The 20,604-nt window shown below is 35.1% G+C and overlaps 1 protein-coding gene across 1 annotated transcript; it reads left to right on the top strand.

Moving 5' to 3' along the window:
* The first annotated feature begins 5,121 nt into the window (after positions 1-5,121).
* On the top strand, positions 5,122-6,808 carry LOC111896417 (transcription factor MYB61). The gene is made up of 3 exons (XM_023892411.3): positions 5,122-5,464; positions 5,540-5,669; positions 5,787-6,808. Exons 1-3 carry the CDS (start codon positions 5,332-5,334, stop codon positions 6,619-6,621), a joined length of 1,098 nt encoding a protein of 365 aa, XP_023748179.1. The 5' UTR covers positions 5,122-5,331; the 3' UTR covers positions 6,622-6,808.
* The last annotated feature ends 13,796 nt before the right edge of the window (positions 6,809-20,604 follow it).

Genomic DNA, 20,604 nt, shown 5'->3' with positions numbered 1-20,604 from the left:
CCACCCTACCACTGCTGTCACAAGTCACAACTCATGGATTCCTAAATATTTCACCAAAGACATTGCCCACTACTTAACAAGCTTGGAGCCTTCTATTTTTCAGTTTAACCCCTTTATTTTCAGATGGAACTGTTTTAGTCCTCGTACGTTTTTTCATGACGATTGCGCTTGTGTACCGCAAACATCGAAAAAGTTCGACCTCTAAATAAGACTTTTAAGTAAAATTCGTTATTGATAACGAGTGTTATAAATTCAACATGGTGAATAAGTTTCCTTTCTGTATGTTAACGTCATAAAATAGTAGAAAAAAGAATGTTATGATTTCAATCGTGATATGAAACTTGTATTTGTCAACGTTAAGCTTATGAACATGATGTATACGGTATTGTCAATCAAAGTCATAACACAAATAGTATCATTTTGGTAAAGCACTCGTTTCATTCTTTTTTGTCAAGCCTTTCATTCAAATTATAATATCCTAAAGTTTCATATCAGATTTTAGCTCGTCAACATCTTGTATAGTGGAATTTGAACCATCATGAAAAATAGGAAGTGAAGCAAAAATATCTTAAGATTGATGGTGTATTGATTGAATTGACATTAAGAAGGAGCAATATTTAGATATTTTTAACTAATGTAGTTTATTAATATAAAAATATAATAAATCATACAATGATCATCCCACGAGGTAAATCATATGACATAAAAATTGTTAAGCTCCTATAATAAAAATATATTGTATGACCTTTTAAACACATGACATAAATCATATGAGAAAATTTGTTAAGCTCCTATAATCAAAAGATATTGTATGACCTTTTAAACACATGTCATGTGGGCTTTTTATGGTTTTAGCATTATTATTATTATTATTATTATTATTATTATTATTATTATTGGAACGACGGAAAATTTTATTAAAACTAGGAAGAAATTAGAAAAAACATATGACAAGAAAATAGATGCTAAAACAGGATTATGAAGTCAAACAATCCAAACAAGCTTAGCTTTACTACAACTATTGGAAATCCAAAAAAAAACGTCATTTCAACAATATCATCGAAAATAAGATATTTCCTAGGTAAAACCGTTCCAAAGATAATGGAGTTTCGAAAATTCCAAAAACACCAAAAGGCCAATAACACCACCACATCGAAAGCCTTACGTTGACCATCTCTCAAATGAACATAATCAGATCAAGAGATGAGATCCAAAACAGAAAGATGCTCAGGTAATTTGATATCCCACCAAATAGTAATCCGACTCCAAATATCTATCAGGTCCCTACATCCTACAAAAAGATAATCAATAGTCTTAACGGTCGAGTGGCATACTAGGCACATAATCGAATGCACCTCAATCCTACGATACCATAATCTCTCCATAGCAGGGATACTCTCCAATCTAATCCTCCATGTAAGAATATTGAGCATGATACGAACCCAATGGTTCCACCTGGTCTCCGCACCACAGACAAGGAGCATACTAGAATTTATAATAGAACTGGCCACAGAAAGTGAAGAAACATGTGAGATATCTCCAAGCTAACTCAATCTGTCTGATCTGTCCTCCAACCGACGATTCTGCAAAACCTCCAAAAAATCATTCCACTGGAATTGCTCTATCCTTCCCCTAGTAATCTGACAAAGGTTACTCGGGTCCCAACCTATACCAACTCGATCTCTGACAATAGCAAATTTATGGTTATCCATGGCATAAATCATATGAAAAGAAACTACAGTGGGAGCCTCGTTTAACCATTTTTCATGCCAAAAACATGTAGAAGCACCATCTCCTACCTTAATTAGGCATAGAGAATGAAGTTCAACTCCACGTTCTCTAAAAAGCATTATTATTATTATTATTATTATTATTATTATTATTATTTTGCGTTTATATTTCAACTTTTTCTATGTCTCGGTAAATATGATAAATAGATTGTTTCTCTTTTTCAGTTACCACTTGACATGGTAACCCATATGACAGTTGATTGGATTTCTTAGTTGACGTGACAAGCACGTAAGTGTTGGTTCAGACCCCCCACAAAACACAAACAATCACACACTCATGTATATATATATATATATATATATATATATATATATATATATATATATATATATATATGTAATTAGCAAAGATAAAGAATAGTTTTGGTAAATATGATAAATAGATTGTTTATCTTTTTTAGTTACCAATTGACATGACAAGCCACTTGGCAACTGATTGGATTTCTTAGTTGACGTGACAAGCATGTAAGTGTTGGTTCACCCCCACCCCCCAACATAATTAAACACACAATCACACACTCACGTATTTATATGTAAGTTGTAAAGATAAAGAATAGTTATGGAACTCTATTGTTAAAACAATTATATTAAAGATGAGAGTACAAAAACAAATAAACTAACATTACTCCTATTTATAACTAAAGCAATCAAGAAAACACATGCTGCATATAAGCATGTCCTCCTCCCTTTTAGCTCCATGTTCCTCTTTCCTGATAAAACGGTCAACCAAAATACCAAGTCTTTCTCAAGTTAAACTTGCAACAAAAGACTCCAACAATCCCACGTCCAACAAGAAGGTTAAAATACATTTTTACCCCCGGACAATTTAGTAACCGATGACTAGTGAATAACTCAATTATAGCCCCCCTTAATCGATGTTTGTTCACTTTGTTCTTTCATACCAATGATCACATCAAAATATCCTTCACCGAGCCATCTCAACCTTCCGTGGACACTCGACCTCCACCTTGGTTACGTCCAAAGTCCTCCTTTATTGCTAGCATCATTCCTAACTCGAATATTTCTTCTCGGAAAGTATGAACATACTGGGTTATTTTAGATCTTCATTTCTATTTTCAACCCATACACACACACTTGCAGGTGCACAGAGTGCTTATCTTCTGATCACATATATCTATTTTTTCTTCTCACAATTGACTTGCTTTTCCACATAAGATAGTCGCACCACATAGGTTGCTTATCTTCTCGCTTCATCCTGAATTTGGATTCAACACACAAATTAATCTCCAAAACTCTATCACATAGATAATTCTAATCACCTAGAATTTTTTTTTGTTTTGAACTCGACTCACACAAAACCTTATTGAACTGCAACCAGATCACTTAGAACCTCCTCCAATGATCCTAGGATTTAAGCCATCACCACCGTGGTCTCGAACGATGCTTCATATCTCCCCCGCTACAACGGTCGACCCGAAACACCGCTTTCGTTGTGATGACAGCCCCACACTCAAAGGCTCCTCCCCTTCGGAAGTCCACTCTCCAAATAGTTGTATACATCTTCGCAAGCCCTAGGCTCTGATACCAATTGTTGGTTCAGACCCCCCATAAAACACACACAATCATACACTCACGTATGTATATGTAATTCGAAAAAATAAAGAGTAGTTATGGTACTCCACTATTAAAACAATTATATTAAATATGTGAGCACAAAAACAAATAAGCTAGCATTACACATGTTTATAACTAAAGCAATCAAGAAAAAACATGTTGAATATGACCATGTCCTCCTCCCTTTTAGCTCCATGTTCACCTTTCCTAATAACTCGGTCAACCAAAATACCAAGTCATTCTGAAGTTAAACTTGCAGCAAAAGTTTAAAAAAAAATATCACGTCCAACAAGAAGGTTAAAAGACCTTTTTACCCCTGGACCATTTAGTACCTGCTAACTAGTGAATAAGTCGATTACCGCAACAGTATGCACACCAAATGTAAACATAAAAAAAAACATAGCTTAAATTGTTTAGTTATATATTGATGTTTAGTTTTTGAAATTACACCTTAATTCCTATGGTAGAATTACGTCCTATTTAATATATATTGTTTTTCGGTAGAGATAGTCAAACATACCGTGTTGTTTGTATTGAATTTACCTCATAGAAGCATTAGCATTGTCTATTCTCTATGCTCCTTTTATTCAGGGTTGAAGCTTGAAAGTCATTTGAACACACATTATCCTTCTTCTTTTCGACATTTCTTATGTTGATTAATGGCAACGTGCTTAAAAGGTAAGCAAATGAAACTTGGTTTTCTCTGTGATTTGTATGCAACGGAGACCTATAAACCTGCTCTTGTTCACGAATATGAGGTACACAATTTCGATGATGGGGAAATAGATAATTTTATTTTATTTTAACTAGATTAAGCATGAAACAAAATTTTATTCATTGTATTAATATAGAATGTTTGGTTTTGTTCTCAGATCTAGACATGTAAATAATAGCTTATGGGTTTAGCATATTACTAAAAAAATTTACCACGAAAAAATCATGCGCTTCTAAAAAACTAAGCGAAGTAGTATAAAACACGAAATCATGAACACGATGGGCAACTCATGGGTACACTCATACCCAGCCACAACACTGCCACATCATCATCTTCTCTCCACCATTTCGAGAGGGAATGATATTCATCTATAGGTTGACTTTGAGGTGAAGCCAACAAAGAAGAAAAACAATAGAAGAAAGAGAGAAAAAAAAGGCATTGAGGGACGTTGTGGTGGTAATAGGGTTTAACACGACTTGAATATGAGAAAATGTTCCCTTAGTCTTAATGGTGTTATTGGCCTTTCACGTAAGATCCTCCACTGCATAGAGAACCCATACCGACCTCTCTAATGCAACAAACTAGAGCCCATACCGACCTCTCTAATGCAACAAACTATAACCCATACAGACCTCTCTAATGCAACATTGTTTGCTACAAACCGTCTATGTGAGAGTATAATGTAAATACGGATATATATATATATATATATATATATATATATATATATATATATATATATATATATATATATATATATATATATATATATTAAAAGTAATATTAGTAAATCCTATACTTTCATAAACTTGTCCTTGTATATATTATTTTGTTTGAAATTATTTCCATATCATTATTCATCAACATACGAGAACCTTTAATCAAAAAAAGGAACAAAGACCGTACGGTTGGGTTAATGCAAAATACTAAAATGTGTATCCATTTTTGTGAGGGCTCCCTCTCCTATTAATTCGAACCCCCCACCCTTCCAGCCTGCCCCTTCACTTTCAATACCTGCTGCAAGTCTTTATCCCTTCTCTCTCTCTCTCTCTCTCTCTCTCTCTCTCTCTCTCTCTCTCTCTCTCTCTCTCTCTCTCTCTCTCTCTCTCTCTCTCTATATCTTTCTTTCTAAAGCTTTCAACTCCTCCTTTTTGGGTGACAGTTCACACAAAAGTATTCTTAAAAACAAAACGCTTTACTCATCTTCGTGTTCCTACTTCCTAGATTATTTGTAGAATCTGCCTCATCCACATGGGGAGGCACTCTTGTTGTTATAAACAGAAGCTAAGAAAAGGTCTATGGTCCCCTGAAGAAGATGAAAAGCTCATCAAACATATCACTAAATTCGGCCATGGCTGCTGGAGCTCCGTCCCTAAACTTGCAGGTCCAGTCCAGTCCACCCTCCCTCCTCCCTTATTCCGCCATTATCATTAACCTTCTAATCTTTCTTCTTTTACAGGCCTTGAAAGATGTGGCAAGAGTTGCAGACTACGATGGATTAATTACCTGCGACCTGATTTGAAACGAGGCACATTCTCTCAACAAGAAGAGAAACTCATCATCGAATTACATGCAGTTCTTGGGAATAAGTATGTGGTTCTTGAGTCATGATTATAAATTTATAATCCCATTTCGGTTTTTTGAATTTGAGTTTTGTTGATTAATGGGTCTAAGTATCTAACTTCTAACTGGGTTTTCTTTTTCAGGTGGTCTCAGATTGCAGCTCAGTTGCCCGGAAGAACAGATAATGAAATCAAGAACTTATGGAACTCTTCGATCAAGAAGAAATTAAGGCAACGAGGGATTGATCCGAACACTCATAAACCACTTTCGGAAGTCAATGATGATCGTAAAGATCCTTCCGGGAGCAACGAAAAGAACTCACAGGGCTCGTACTCGTATCTTGATGAGAAAACTGAACCACCGGCGGCGGCGATGGCGTCATCTTACCCTCTAATTGACAACCCTCCACCGGCGACACATGAATTCTTCCTTAACAGGTTTGTAACGAGTCACGAAGCTACAACCAAGCCGACGGATTCCCAACATCTCTCCGGATTCCTCCCTTTTAGTTATACACAACAACCACCACCACCGACGGAATCTTCTGATATTTTCTTCAATACCGATTCCAAGCCATCGTCGGAGTTGATCACGGAATACACAAGTGGTATCTCTAACCCCCTCCTCTCAGCTCCGCCGCGCAACACCGCCAATTTCCAGCAACAGAGTAATTGGGGGAGTGGCAATAATGGAAGCAGCGGTGGTTTCTTCCAGAACAACGGTGGGTATCATCCATGGGGGTTGACTGATTGCAACAAAAGTCAAAACCAGATTAATGGTGTAGAGAGTGAACAAGATTACATCAAATGGAATGATCAATTTCTTCAAGTTCCATTTTTAATGGGGAAATCGGCGATTGAGAGTAAACCAGAAGTCAATTTCGGGGTGAACCATGAACTGTATCATGGACAGCAAAGTGTGGATACTTATAACAAGCATTTCCAGAGGATTTCAACAAGCTTTGGACATTTTTCATAGGTTTTCAGGAAATTCAGAAATCATACTGGTGTGAGCCTTCTAGAGGTTTTTTTTTTTTCTTTTTCTTTTTTTAATTTAAATTCGTGTAAATAGGTTCGTAATCATTTGTCAATTTATTATATTTTATTTTATTTTGCTTCATTTTTAAATCAACGAGATAGTTTTCAATATTATTCGATTGTCTTTATATTCTCTATGTATTTCATAATAATTATTATTATTATTTAATTATTAATATTCATGATTGATGTCATGTTAATAGTTGATATATGGAAAGATGATAATATATATAAGAATATCATTGATTTTAAAATTTGAAATTATTTTTTTTTATAAAAAATCATTTTTTTTGCTTACATATTTAAATAAAATCAATAATCAAACTTTGTTTACTTGTATAATCAAATAAACTAAGATAAGCTATTAATAATGATTTAAATGTTAACATTGTTTGATCAAATTGATATCTTCCCTATTTTATTGGCAAAATTGACAATTCATACAAGTCAATTTTCATAAAACTAAATGAAAAAGATGTTGTAATAAAACGTTGACAAAATTACACACTTAGTCTTCATGGTTTGCAAAAATTAACATATTAAGGATAATTATCAGAAACGATGTACCAATGGCCCTTATAATTTTCAAACATTGAAGAGTTTGTCCTTTTATCTAACTCTATTTCAAAGTCTAAGTAAAATACTAAACTATCCTTATTTTTTTTATTATTATCCTATTTTATAAACTATAAGGACAAATATAAAATAAAAAAGAATGATAAAATTGTAAGAATTGTCCTTGTGGTATGTCGAAAATTGCCATTTTGGGCCAAACAGGTTTTGACTAACACAAATGGTCCAAAAATTTCCATTTTGTTGCTAGTTTGGTCCATTCTACTTTAATTTTTTATAAAATGACGATTTTGCCCTCTGTATTTTCTTTTTTCATTTTTGTACTACAAAAATAAAAGAAGAAAAGAAAAAAAAATACCCTTTCTCTCTCTCTTTCTCTCACTCTGACTCACACACACACATTCTCTCTCTCTCTCTCTCTCTCTCTCTCTCTCTCTCTCTCTCTCTCTTCTCGTTTCTTGCTTACCACTAACAAAAGAAGAAGAAATCGGCAACTGTCGTCGGACTAGGCTGCCCCTCCGCCTTCTCCGGTCAGGTAGCATCGCCCCAAACACTAGCTTCGAGCGTTGATGCCCTCCCTTTGAACCTCGACAACCTACAACGAGAGAAAGGAGATCGAGCTCTGATGTAAGGGGTTTCTTAGAGGCTAAGGTTTTCAGATGGGTGTTTTGCTACTAGAAATCGAGGCAGAGACACCTGCGAGGTACTGCTCGTTGAAGCTAGGGTTGTTTAAACCCCTGACGAGACCCGTAGCAAAACCAAATTTATGACGAACATTACCCAAGTCTGGTTTCAAACACCACGTTAGATCTGTATGAGAGAGGGAGAAGAAGAAGAAAAAATAATGTTTTTGATCTGTGTGTGCGTGAGAGAGAGAGAGAGAATCGATTTTTGGGTTTTATGTATGTATGTTTAATCTATGTGTGTATGTGTGTGTGTTTGTGTTAGATCTGTTGAAAAATCGATAGATGTTTGTGTAGATTTGTTTTTGTTTTCTTTAGATTTCATGTGTTTGTATGTTCATCTGATTTCGTGTGTGTTTGTTCATCTGTGGGTGGTGGCGGACGGTGGTCGAATGGTGGTAATGGTAAATGTTCTTGAAGAAGAAGAAGAAGATGCGTCAAGGATAAATAACATGAAAGAGAAAGAGAGAAACGAGAGAGAGACAGAGAGAGAGAGAGAGAGAGAGAGAGAGAAATTGTATTTTTTTTCTTTTTTTCTTTTCTTCTTTTATTTTTGTAATACAAAAATGAAAAAATAAAATAGAAAGGGCAAAATCATCATTCTATAAAAAATTAAAGCGGAATGGACCAAACTAGCAAGAAAATGGAAACTTTTGGGCCATTTGTGCTAGTCAAAACTAGTTTGGCCTAAAGTGGCGATTTTCGACATACCACATGGACCATTCTTACAATTTTGTCAAAAAGAAATCAAATACGAACCCTCATGCTCTCCTCTAGTGTAAGCCACTCCCACCGGTGAATTGCCACCATTAAGAAAACAAAATCACAATTGTTATAGTTGATGCTCCTATAATTAGTAACCCATCCACTTAAACTGTCTTAACTCCCTTAACAATCTAGATCAACACCATCATTGCCATTTTTACATCCAGTACATATACTAATCGATAACTTGCTCCAGATTTTTAGTAAACCTAAATCAATAACCTGTCCCGAATTTTGTGACACCACTAATGATAACCGCTAAAAATTAGGTCAGAAATATTGGACCATTTGTAGTTTGCTTACACTGGAATTGATGTGTTTATCTGAAAATTCGTTGTTCAGTTCGTAATATGGCAGACTTGATTTATTATTAAACTCAATGTTCATGAAATTCAATTAACTATATGTGATTGTTCTGATGGGTTTAATAGGTTATATTAAAAATCATGTGACAGAAAAACTTAAGCCTTAAGTTCACAGGCAACCTATTTGGATTTAAGTTTTCTTTATTCATAAGTATAATTTATAAACATCAAAGAACCCTAGGAAAACCCTAATACTATTGAAATTCACAAAGGGGTTAGGGTTTACATACCTTTTGATTATTGTTGTAAATAATCAATAAAATCTTTCTTGAACAAGCTCTAGAAAGCAAGCACTAGAAATCACATGTCTTTGATGATTCACACCCAAAACCTAGAAATACTATAATGAAGAGGAGAGAGAGGACGAAGAAGGAAATTTTGTTCCTAATACTCTTAGGAATTTCATGAACGAAAATTGATGGCCTTGGGGTCCTATTTATAGTTTAGGTAATTTGCAAGCAAAGTAGAATTGAATTGATTAAATAATAGATTTAATCATAATTCAAATCCTTTCCTTTTATACAACCAGAAACCTTCTGGAAACCCTAGAAAGACTCCTACTTTTGTTCACCCCTTGAATGATTCTAGAACTTCTTCTTTTGTTCAACTATTGAATAATTACAATTCACCCATTGCAACTTTAATTAATTCCAACTAATCCTAAATTAATTTCAAGTTCATTCAGATTAATAATTAATTAATTCTAATTGATTTCTTATGAATTTATTAACTATACACATTCACAAATCAATTATTTAACTATCGATCTCGTGTTAATTTATTAATCACATAACAAATTAACATATCAATTATATATTCCCAATTAATATATAAACAAAATCTTTTTCTCTCTCCTATTATCATTTCTAACCATTTCTAGTTATGAGAGCAAGCCAAAAGGAATTCGCTTTTAATTCAAGTGATACCAATTTAGGTATTAGTTTAGACACCTTAATCTAATAGTCTCCCACTTGGATAAGTCTATAACTACAATCACAAGTATAACCAAATAGCAAAGAGTGCTTTCCAAAGCCATTGCTGAACTCTGATTTAATCTGACATTGGCCTAAGATAAGTGATCAAATATTCCTTCTTTCTTCAAGATATCGTATGGACATGAGACATGAATTAGTTTCAGTCTCATAGTCAAAGATTCTATTTTTCTCAATTTCCTGATTTATGACGACTAAATCCATACTACTAATTGAAACATCAGTTCAGTCCAGGGTCAGCCAAGCACTTCAGATGTTGACGTCAAGTCCTCAAGGGGGCCAAAGATATCAATTTGCTCGTTAGGAAAAAAGAAACAAATAAACTTTGACTTATTTTCTGTTATCTTTTACTCATCAAATCATGCATGACACTATGTTTTATAGCATCACATTACCGATGCATTCTCGTAACACCAATGCACAACCCACTTGTAAATTACAACTCATATTTCTCCAATTGAAGAATATAAGATATTATCGTCTCACAATTACTCATGATATAATCCATGAAGTAATTCTATGAGCGTGAGTTTATCAAATAATTAAAATCTCTATTTTCTAAGTACTCATTAATATTGTAGCAACCATTGCAATGTCTAATCTTCACAAACAATCTACAATTCAATTCATGACAGTCGTAAATCGCTAATTACTTCCAAAAATATGAGTAGCTATGGAATTTGACTAATCAAATCATTCAGTAAGTAAAACATGCAAAGTGAAACACAATAATAAACTAATTAGCTATGGTCTCAATACACTTGAATATAAATAATCTCTATTATTTAATCACTATAATAATTATGTAACATCCTGATTTCCAGGTATGAGATTTATTCTTTAGAAGGCAAGTTTCCCTTGGAACTCAGTGAGTTGATGGCCTTAACTCGATGTGTTGAAAGGCTTTTGGGTCTCTTATCTTTTTGGAGCAACTCGGCGACTTGGTGAGGAAAACTCTACGAGTTGGCGGTTGGGTGAGAAACCCTAAATTTTAGGGTTTTACACCCTATTAAATCTTCTTAAGACCCTAGGGTTGATGATTTATCAACCTCCAATCCCTTCTTGTGGCCCTAGTGAACCCTAATCACCCTCCCCTCTTATTTTATGTTTAAGTGTGGTTCTTTTGGGGCAAAAGGAGAAGAAGTTGGAAGAAGGAAGCAAGGATCTAGCAAGCTAAGCTCTCATCATTAGTTTGACACTCTTTTAGACTATTGTAAGTATTCAAGATCCGATTTTTATCTATCTATGTAGCTAGATCTTGAGTTTTGTCCCTTTTTCTCCTTACTCTTGGATGTTGCAATGGATGGACTTCATAAAGTTTGCAACTTTATGAATCTCTAGGTCAAGGGACCTTATAGTGGGTTAGATATGGTCTTTAGCCAAGCTTTGATGCCATTCATGTAGTTTAAGTCATATTTTCCCTTTTTGACCCATTTTGGGTTCAAGACATGCATTGGACATGCATTTCTATAAAGCACGAACCTTTGGGACGTTTTTTAGGCTAGAATCTCTCCTGGAAAAGTTGGGTTCCAGATCTAAAGGATTTTGTGCTTAATGATTAAGCATTTGAGTTTTCAAGCCTCGTGAAAGGGTTTTTGAGTATTTGGAGTAGCCCCAAAGGTTAAAGTTGGAAACTTTATCCTTTTAGACACATTTTGAATTCAGATATGAGCTTTAGAGGCCTTGGAATCGAAGAATCATCTGAATGTGTTAAGTTGGGGAAAACTCAGTGAGTTTTCCAGCCAACTAGGCGAATTGGCTAGGGGTTTCCCCGACTTTCTGAGTACTGTAGAAACTCGACAATTTTGTGGGTGCACTCGATGAGTTAGGTCAACATGGACTGTTGACCTTGACCTTTGACTTTGACTTTGAGCATGGTTGACCGAGCTAAACTTTGAATTCATTTTGGGTATTTCAGGGTTTTAATGGAATTGGTCACATGATGGTTGTAGGAATTTGATTTGGGAGCTGAGATTCGGAGTTAGATCTTGTCAGTTTAGCTACTTATGAGGTAAGTTTTCTTCATTGTAATTCCGGGGCAAAGGCACCAAGGTCGGGCCATTGGTTTGATAACCTGATATTTGTTTATATGTGGAGTACGAAATAGATACGCATGTTAGATTTGATATGCTAGTTTTGTAGATCTCTAGGACTACCTATGATACTGTCAGTTTATTTGTATATGATACTATCTATTATATGTCGACATATTGTGTAGGTGGGTTGAGGTAGAACTGCTTTATGTTGTAGCCAACAAACCCTGGAGTATGTCAAATATGAGCTGAGGGCTAGGGAGGGCATGCCAGACTCATACTGAGGACAAATGAGCATTCCAGATATGAGCTGAGGGCGGGGAAGGGCATGCCAGACTCGTACTTAGGGCTTAGTGGTATTCAGTCTGTTGACTGATTAGGTCGGGGAGCAAGTCAGGCATAAGTTGTGGGCCGAGGGTAAGACAGACTTATGTTGTGGGCTTAGGGGTAATTCAGTCTGTTAAGCTGTGGACCCATTACATGTTATTATATTTGCGCTATTTGTTATGTATCAGTATTTTGGGGGAACTCACTAAGCTTTGGACTTATAGTTTTGAATTGTGTTTTAGGTACCTTAGGGGATCGCGACAAGGCGATGGCCTGATCGTGCACCTCCTCATGTTTTGTTTTATGATTTTGGGATTTCTCTAATGTGAAACTTATTTTGAAAACAAATTATAATAAATGATGGTTTTGAGGTTGTTTAAAAAGTTTAAAATTTTCAATAATTTTACGAATGTTACAAATTATGACTTTATTCATTGTATAATCTTTCGAGTAATCAACTAACCACTTGAATTAAACATCAGTTATGCCATGTTCTGAACATTCATACCATGCCTATCTATGATCCTTCCTTTGTGAACAGATCAACTGGACATTATTCCAATGATACTCATTTCATAATTCCAAATTCTTCTCAGTATCTAAGATGTGATGGAATTCGAACTTAACATGCATTAATCTCATGTGATATCAAGATTCCAAGCTCTCAAAGATAGAGTCTTCGATATTACAGAATATCCCATTGGAACTTTGTCACTAGATACAATTCCATGATAACAAAGGTTCCAATTTAAGGTACATGCCTTGAACACTTCTCTTGCATTCAAGTTTCCAACTCACAGGTAAATTTTACAAGTATCTCCCATCATGGAAATATTTCCATATGACCATCAATTCTGATTAAGCACCATCCCAATCAAGAATCATGTTACTATGGTCCATCCAAATTAATATCATACTTCTAACTGTCCTCAAGCAGCCAGTCTTTTGGTATATCCTTAGAATGTTTTTGACAGTTGTTTAACAAGTTTAGTCACACAAAATTCTACTCCTTTTTCTCACAATGTTCTGAGCATTTGAGAAGTTAGAATAAGTAAATATTATAATATATGTAATTGATCCTATTTTTGAAACATGTGGGACTCGATTCATTATGTCTCACATATGGATTTGATATATGTTCAATCTCTTGCTATAATATTTCCATATATGGAATTTTCTATGTTGAATTATTTCAACATAATATTCATAAATATCTATGGCTAACTTTTATTAAACTGTACAATCTAAACCTTTAGATTCGAAAACGAAGTATGAGTGCCCTCTCCCTTAAGTTTACTATAGCAAAACAATTTCCATACTTTTCAATTTGCAAATTAGAAACTTTGTTCCCTACGAACAGTATTTTTAACATGCAATACTAGCATAACAACTATGCCCCTTCTAGCTTTGGCATGTACCTAAAAATCATCTGGACTTCTAGAAATCAATACTCTTGATTTCTTACTAAAGTACAGATTTATGTTACACGATGCTTCGATAAGTCTCCAAGTAGACTTGTTAAGCTTATACACCTTGACTAGATAGCATGTGTTAATGTCACGGGTTAATCCCCGGGTCTTCCTATAATACATAAACCAAACGGGCCGACATTGGTGCCTTCAACCCATACAACCAGTGAGGAGACTCACCTCGAATGTTAAAGCTGACTGAAAGAAAACCCTAGTTGCCACCCCGACGACACCTCCGATCTAACAGATCAAAATAACACCTAATTAGCAATTGGGTTCCATCGTAAGACCCACCATCCATACTTAGGGTAAAATGACCATTTTACCCGTGAACTCAACATCAACCAAAACTGATGTCACGCCCCAAAACCGGAACGGCGGAAACGTTCGGGGGTGGAGGACGTCATGTTTAGTATCACAAGACATGCATCATAGTAATCAAAGTAAGAAACAACCATTTCATTAGAAAGAAAGTGTTTACAATGTGTGTTCACAAAAAATAAAATACATATGCAAATAACAAAACAAGACTTGAAGCTATTATGCTCCATCTTCTGAATTCCTAGCGCGAGTACCTGTCTACTAGTCTCCTGAGAATAAAAGTTATTTTGAAAGAGTTGATCAACAATTAAGCTGGTGAGTTCATAAGATTTTAGTGATGTAAGTAAGTTGTAGAAACCTTAGTAAGATGTAGTAAGTTTCTAAGTTCTATTTAGAAAGTTTGCCTGTTCCTCCAGAAAATCATATATTTCCTGCTTTAATGAAAGATAAGTAAAAATTGACTCTACAATCCTTTCTATGAGTACTAAATGCATACAAGTTATATAAGACTCAGAGTAAACAAACAATCGATTGTGTGTATCTGCCCTAAGCCCACAACCAAACAAGGAACGGGAAGTAAGGTGGAAAGCACACATCCCATTGTTTGTTAGATCATTGTTGTATATAACCCTGGTGTATTCACTTGTTACTCATGGAGTTAATTGTAATAGTTCCTTTATATTTAATGAAAAGATTCTTTAAGAAAACCCTTGTTTCTTATAATAAAATGGTGACCACAGTGGTTACTTCTATAATCAATTAGTTTATACTAGTTATATATAATCTAATATCGAATAGATAGTTAATTGTGTGAATCTGCCCTAAGCCCACAATCAAACAAGGAACAGGAAGTAAGCTGGAAAACACCCATCCAATTACCTATTGGGTATTAATTATATATAACCATGATGTATAAACTAAGGTATTATAGAGTTAACCACCTAAGGTCCTTTAAGTTTATACTGGTTTAATAAATCGGATTAAACCCTTTACTGGTAAGTTTCTAGTTTTGTATACTAAAAGTTCTGATTTGAAAAGTATGTTTTGTACTAGAAAATTGTGCATTGAATTAGTGTCCTATCACTTGACCCCTACCTGGTACCCCTTATGATGACATAATGTAAATGGAACATATATATAACTAAGATCGAATGGATAATAGGTTGGGTGAATCCGCTCTAAGCACACAACCAAACAAGGAACAAGAAATGAAGTAGAAAGCACACATCCTATTACCTATCAGATCCTATTAATATATATCTCTTTATGTATACATTAAGGAATCATAAGGTTAGCATTATGGTCCTTTTCTACTGAATGTACTAGACCCGACTGTTCTTGTTTTTCATTTGTAAAATGTAAGTTTTCCTTAGTTTATAACTATCTTGACTCGAAAATAGTTTGCATTTGACTTTCAAGTGGTACTGTCACAATATGAAAGTAATGGGAAAAATGTAAGTACTGTAATATTGTATATAGTAACTACTGTTGTACTAACTACCTTAAACCGGTTGTTAATTAAGGTATAATGTGATATGATTGCACCATGCTATCGACTAAAAACACGAAGATGAAAGACGTCGGAAGAAATGACATTTGGTACCCGTAGACTTGCAAGTCCCACTGTAGCGAACAACAAGGTGTAGGATAGTTAATCCAGTATAGATATATACACAAATTCACGCTCTCCCTCCAGCAGACTCTGGATACAAATCGAGGCATGGCAGTGATGCCATGCCCTGAAACAATGGTTCACATTTATGTTATAGTATTCTTGTATATGTATTGTATGTACTAGTGTAATGTATGTTCTCTCTATCTAGTATGTAGTGTGTTCTCTTTGTTTCTCATCATAGTATGTTCTCTTGTCTAGTTTGAACTGAACCTCTAAACTATACCCCTTATAGTTTACTAATGTTTCACCTGAACTGTTATTGAAAAGACTCATTTATCTACTAAGTTATGCTCGTACTTTAAAAATGGAGTCTTGTTAAACTATGAAGTAACATAACTTTAAAAGAGTTTTTGAACTGTTTTGATCACTTATAAAAGACATAAGTAATCTATGAAAGATTTTTATAACAAAAAATTACACAATTATCATTGTGTTCAACTTGTATTCCCCCCCCCCCCCCTTAAAAGCATTTAAAATAGTTTAAAAGATCGATTACGGGGTATGAACTCACCTGATGTGGGTGATTCAAATGAATATGTGTGTAAGGACGAGAAGTTCCACGAATGAAGTCCCGAGACTTAAAAAAATCCTAAATCACATATAATGGCATATATTGACATAAATATAGTGTTTAGAGGAAACCAAATGCAAGGAATCACTTCACTGGACTAGGAAACACTTGGAATGAAGTGTTGAATCACATGTGCTTCAACTAAGGGATGTTTAAGGCCAAGAAAAGGTGTTTAAGGATAGGGTGTAAACTCATGACCGTAAACTCATGGTAATGTGCATAAGATGGTGTTTGAATGTTAGGGAAACTTGAGGGACCATTGATCTTCACAAGGGTGAGCAAAACCAATGTTTTGGAGGGTGTTGAGGTGTTTACGGCCAGGGTGTAAACTCATGGCCGCAAACTCACCAAATGGACTTATTTTGGGTCTTAAAGGCAAGGATTTTCAAAGGTTCAAGTGTTATAAGGATTAGCAATGGTCTAGAAGTGTTTAAGGCTCAAAACACCACACTTTCAAGGGTTTACGGCCAAGATGTAAACTCATTGACATAAACTCTCTTTGATGATGATTCAAGGCTCTAATAAGGTGTTTCAACTAGATAACAAGCTAAGGAGTGAGTACTTACGATATAGTGGCTTGAAATGGTGATTAAGGTCTAAGAACACTAGTGTGTATTCTTGGTGTTCTTGTTGTTTCTTGAAGATCTAAGAAAAGTTTATTTCCATGGATGAAATCAAGAGATGATACTAGATTAAGAGATGTATCAACAAATCAAAGGAAGAATCACTTACTTTTTGGAAGATCTAGGATGAAAACTCGATGATACTTGAGAGAGAATGGAAGTTTTCTTGAGGTGGAAACGTAAGAAATGAAGTAAAATGAAGAAACATCCTACATATAAGAAGGAGTTTACGGCCCACTTGGAGTTTACGGCTGTAAACTCTAAGTGTTGTGGCCGTGAACTCACTTTGATGAGGTTAAGGCTTGATTTGTTGCACAGTGTCTCTAGCAGGTACTTCCTAACACTCATTCCTTAAGTGTACTAGGCTAAAACTCCTTAGAATGACCTTTAACAAGGCTAGAACTCATTAGCAATGAGTCTGACACTCATTTGAGTTGACTGGTTGAGCTTTTAAAGCAAAAAATTTCCAGTTGTCACAACTGAGGCCCAATTCCAATAACAAAAATGCCCAAAACCAAAAGATCCCCAATGGCCCACTAATGGCCCAATTTTCCAAATTGGGCCTAATCCCATACGGGCCTTATCCTAAGCCTATATTTCCTTGAATACAATTCGGATTACCAGAAACACCCCTTGGGGCAAACTAGGTCAAAAAGACAAGTCAAAAGTCAAAGTCAACTATCCAAGTTGACCCAACTCGTCGAGTTGCCCTTCAACTCGTCGATTTCCCTTCATCAGACTGCAAAATTTGAGAAGAACCGATCCATCTCGCCGAGTTCACCCAAAAAATCACCAAGTTGATCAGAAACCAAACATCTTAACCCATTAAGCTAACTTAACCGAAACTAGCAGCTTCCCCACTCAGATTTTAACTAAAATGGCCTCAAAAAGGGTGAAGTTTCCAAATTTACCCCTAAGAACCACCAAAGTGGGTTCCAAACCCAAACACTAAACTTAAAAGGGCAAGGACTTAATCATTAAGCACTTATTCCACAAGGACACAACTCCAAGATGCAGATCTGACCAAATTAGGCTAGATAGCCATGTAAAGTTTCCAACTTTACACTTATTCATGATTAGAAGAAGCTCAAAAGCTTAAAAGAGATCAAAAGAAGGACTTATTGAATTCATAACGCCCTTAGTGTTGGAAAAAGGTGTCTAAGCCCATAACTATAATTGGTATGTACTTGACCTGATAGTAGCATGGTCCATTTGGGTTACATTCATCAAAGCAATATGTTAGGAAGGCTATTTGAGTAAGAGGTTAATTATGATTTATTAATATATTATAAGTATAATATATTAATTGAGGAATCATATATTGAATTGGTATTGGTCATGAATTAATTTACGAATTAATTTAGTGATCAAAAGAGACTAATTAAAATGATACATATGAATTGGGGTAAAGATGCATGGTTTGATTTGTGATGGGCTTATGGATTAATTCATGAAGTATTTATCCAAATCAAATGGATGGGTCATGGGCTAATGTCTATGGATTAGGGTTACACATGACCCTTGATATTCTACACACTCACACACACATACATACACACACAAATATATATATATATATATATATATATATATATATATATATATATATATATATATATATATATATATATATATATATAAAATTATATATAAGCTTGAAATCAGTTACACTTTGCACTGCAAGAAGTAGAATCCGATTTTAGGGTCTCCATAACCTTTCTATACTCCTCCTAATTGTTCTTGGTGCTTTGTGATTCCATTTGAGGCATCACACTATTGGTGCTAAGCTTTCTTGAGTCCAAGTTATTCAAGCTACTACACCAGGTAATACTCTAACTAGTTTTTTATGATTCAAATATCACCTTGCATGCTAGTTTAGGCTTCATGCTTTGGAAAATGTTTATTGCAAGTATAATTAGATAAAACTTAGATTCAAAGCATTAGGGTTATATATGCACCAAAGGAATGTTAAAGTACATAAAACCCAACAGTGGTATTAGAGACTAGGATGTTTTCTATTTTATTGATGTAACTGTGTAATTTTCAAAGCTAAAAAAACTGCAAAACTGGATTCTGACAGGCCTGCTCGACGAGTCCATATATGAAATCGATGAGTAGGTACCTTATGATGGTGAACTCATCGAGTTCATCAATGTACTCGGCGAGTTAGACTGTCTGTGAGCAGAATTTTCGAGTTTTTGGCCTGTTTTGGAATAGGAACATTACCACAAACTGTTTTGATTCATAAAATTCGATTTTAATGATATGGTACTGTTAATCCCCATCCAATAACAGGATGTTTGTCAAATTCTAATATAACTACTTGATTTTTGGTAAATACTAGTTAGACAAAACTGCAAAATTGGTCCCTGTGGTATTCAAAAATCTTTGGATAGGGTCCAAAAAGTTTCCAACTTGCATGACAGGTCCAAAACCAAAACGTTTCCGTGATTTAGGTCCAAAAAAACTTAAAAAGACGATTATGCCCTTTTATTTTCTTTTTTGTATTTTTTATAATTATTTTAATATTGTTTTAACTAAAAAAAAAGAAAAAATAAAAAAATATCCCCACCCCACCTCTCTCTCTCTCTCTCTCTCTCTCTCTCTCTCTCTGGAAATCCATACCCGAAATCGTAGAAACCCATACCAAAAATTCAATCAACAAATTCAAATCCATAATTCTCTCTTTCGAGCTATTTGATATATCACAACTTTGTACAATTGGGATGGATCGATCTATACATTCTAATCTAGCCTACCTCTCCTTACAAGTAATGCTTATAATTCCAGGTCTCTTTCTCTCACAATTGCAGTTGCAGGTTAGAATCCGAAAGAAAAAAAATGATATGCCCAACTCTTACTCTTTTACTCTGAATCTGATTTTACAGGTTCGAGTGTAAAGAAAACGAGAAAATTGGTCTTCTTCTTCCTCTCTGCGTGATTTATGTATTGCAGTTGCAAGTGGGTACTGTAAAGAAAACGAGAACAATGATATACCTACCCCACCACAAATCTTCATCTTCGCCCGTCTCTACCTCCACTTCCACCTTCGCCTTCGTCGATTTCTTCTTCTCCACCTTCGCCGACCTCTTCTCTTCTCCGCCACAGCTCGGTAGAGTTGTGTTGGCTGAGTTGATTCATCGCTTTGTTTTTACTGATGAAGTTGAATCCCAAATAAAATCCATAAGTTGAAGTAAAATCATAAAAATGGGTGTCAATTTAATCACTGAAGATGGAGCTAGGGAAGCTGCGATGTCGTCGATTTAATGGTGGCGGTGGAGGAAATCAGAGAATTAGGGTTAGGGTTTATGATGGAGACATAGACGAAAGCTGTGAGAGAACAATCGGATAGTGATAATGAAATTTGTCATGGTGTATGACTCTGACAATGTGATTCATCAGGTGTTCTTCAAAGATAATGAAACCTAACAAAAACAACTCAGTAGTTCATGAACAAGATGAAGTTCAGGAGTTATGTCATTGTGAGAGAGAGAGAGAGAGAGAGAGAGAGAGAGAGAGAGAAAACG

The sequence above is a fragment of the Lactuca sativa genome, chromosome 9 (assembly GCF_002870075.4).
Source record: "Lactuca sativa cultivar Salinas chromosome 9, Lsat_Salinas_v11, whole genome shotgun sequence".
Taxonomy (NCBI): Eukaryota; Viridiplantae; Streptophyta; class Magnoliopsida; order Asterales; family Asteraceae; genus Lactuca; species Lactuca sativa.
The sequence above is the reverse complement of the archived record's forward strand: the minus strand, read 5'-3'. Positions and strand labels throughout refer to the sequence as shown.

What these genes read in the sequence shown, in the direction of transcription:
- LOC111896417 (XM_023892411.3), top strand. Translation starts at nt 5,332, where the DNA reads ATGGGGAGGCACTCTTGTTGTTATAAACAGAAGCTAAGAAAAGGTCTA. An exon ending in CTCCGTCCCTAAACTTGCAG is followed by an intron (nt 5,465 to 5,539) that starts GTCCAGTCCAGT and finishes CTTCTTTTACAG; the next exon opens with GCCTTGAAAGATGTGGCAAG. An exon ending in CATGCAGTTCTTGGGAATAA is followed by an intron (nt 5,670 to 5,786) that starts GTATGTGGTTCT and finishes TTTCTTTTTCAG; the next exon opens with GTGGTCTCAGATTGCAGCTC.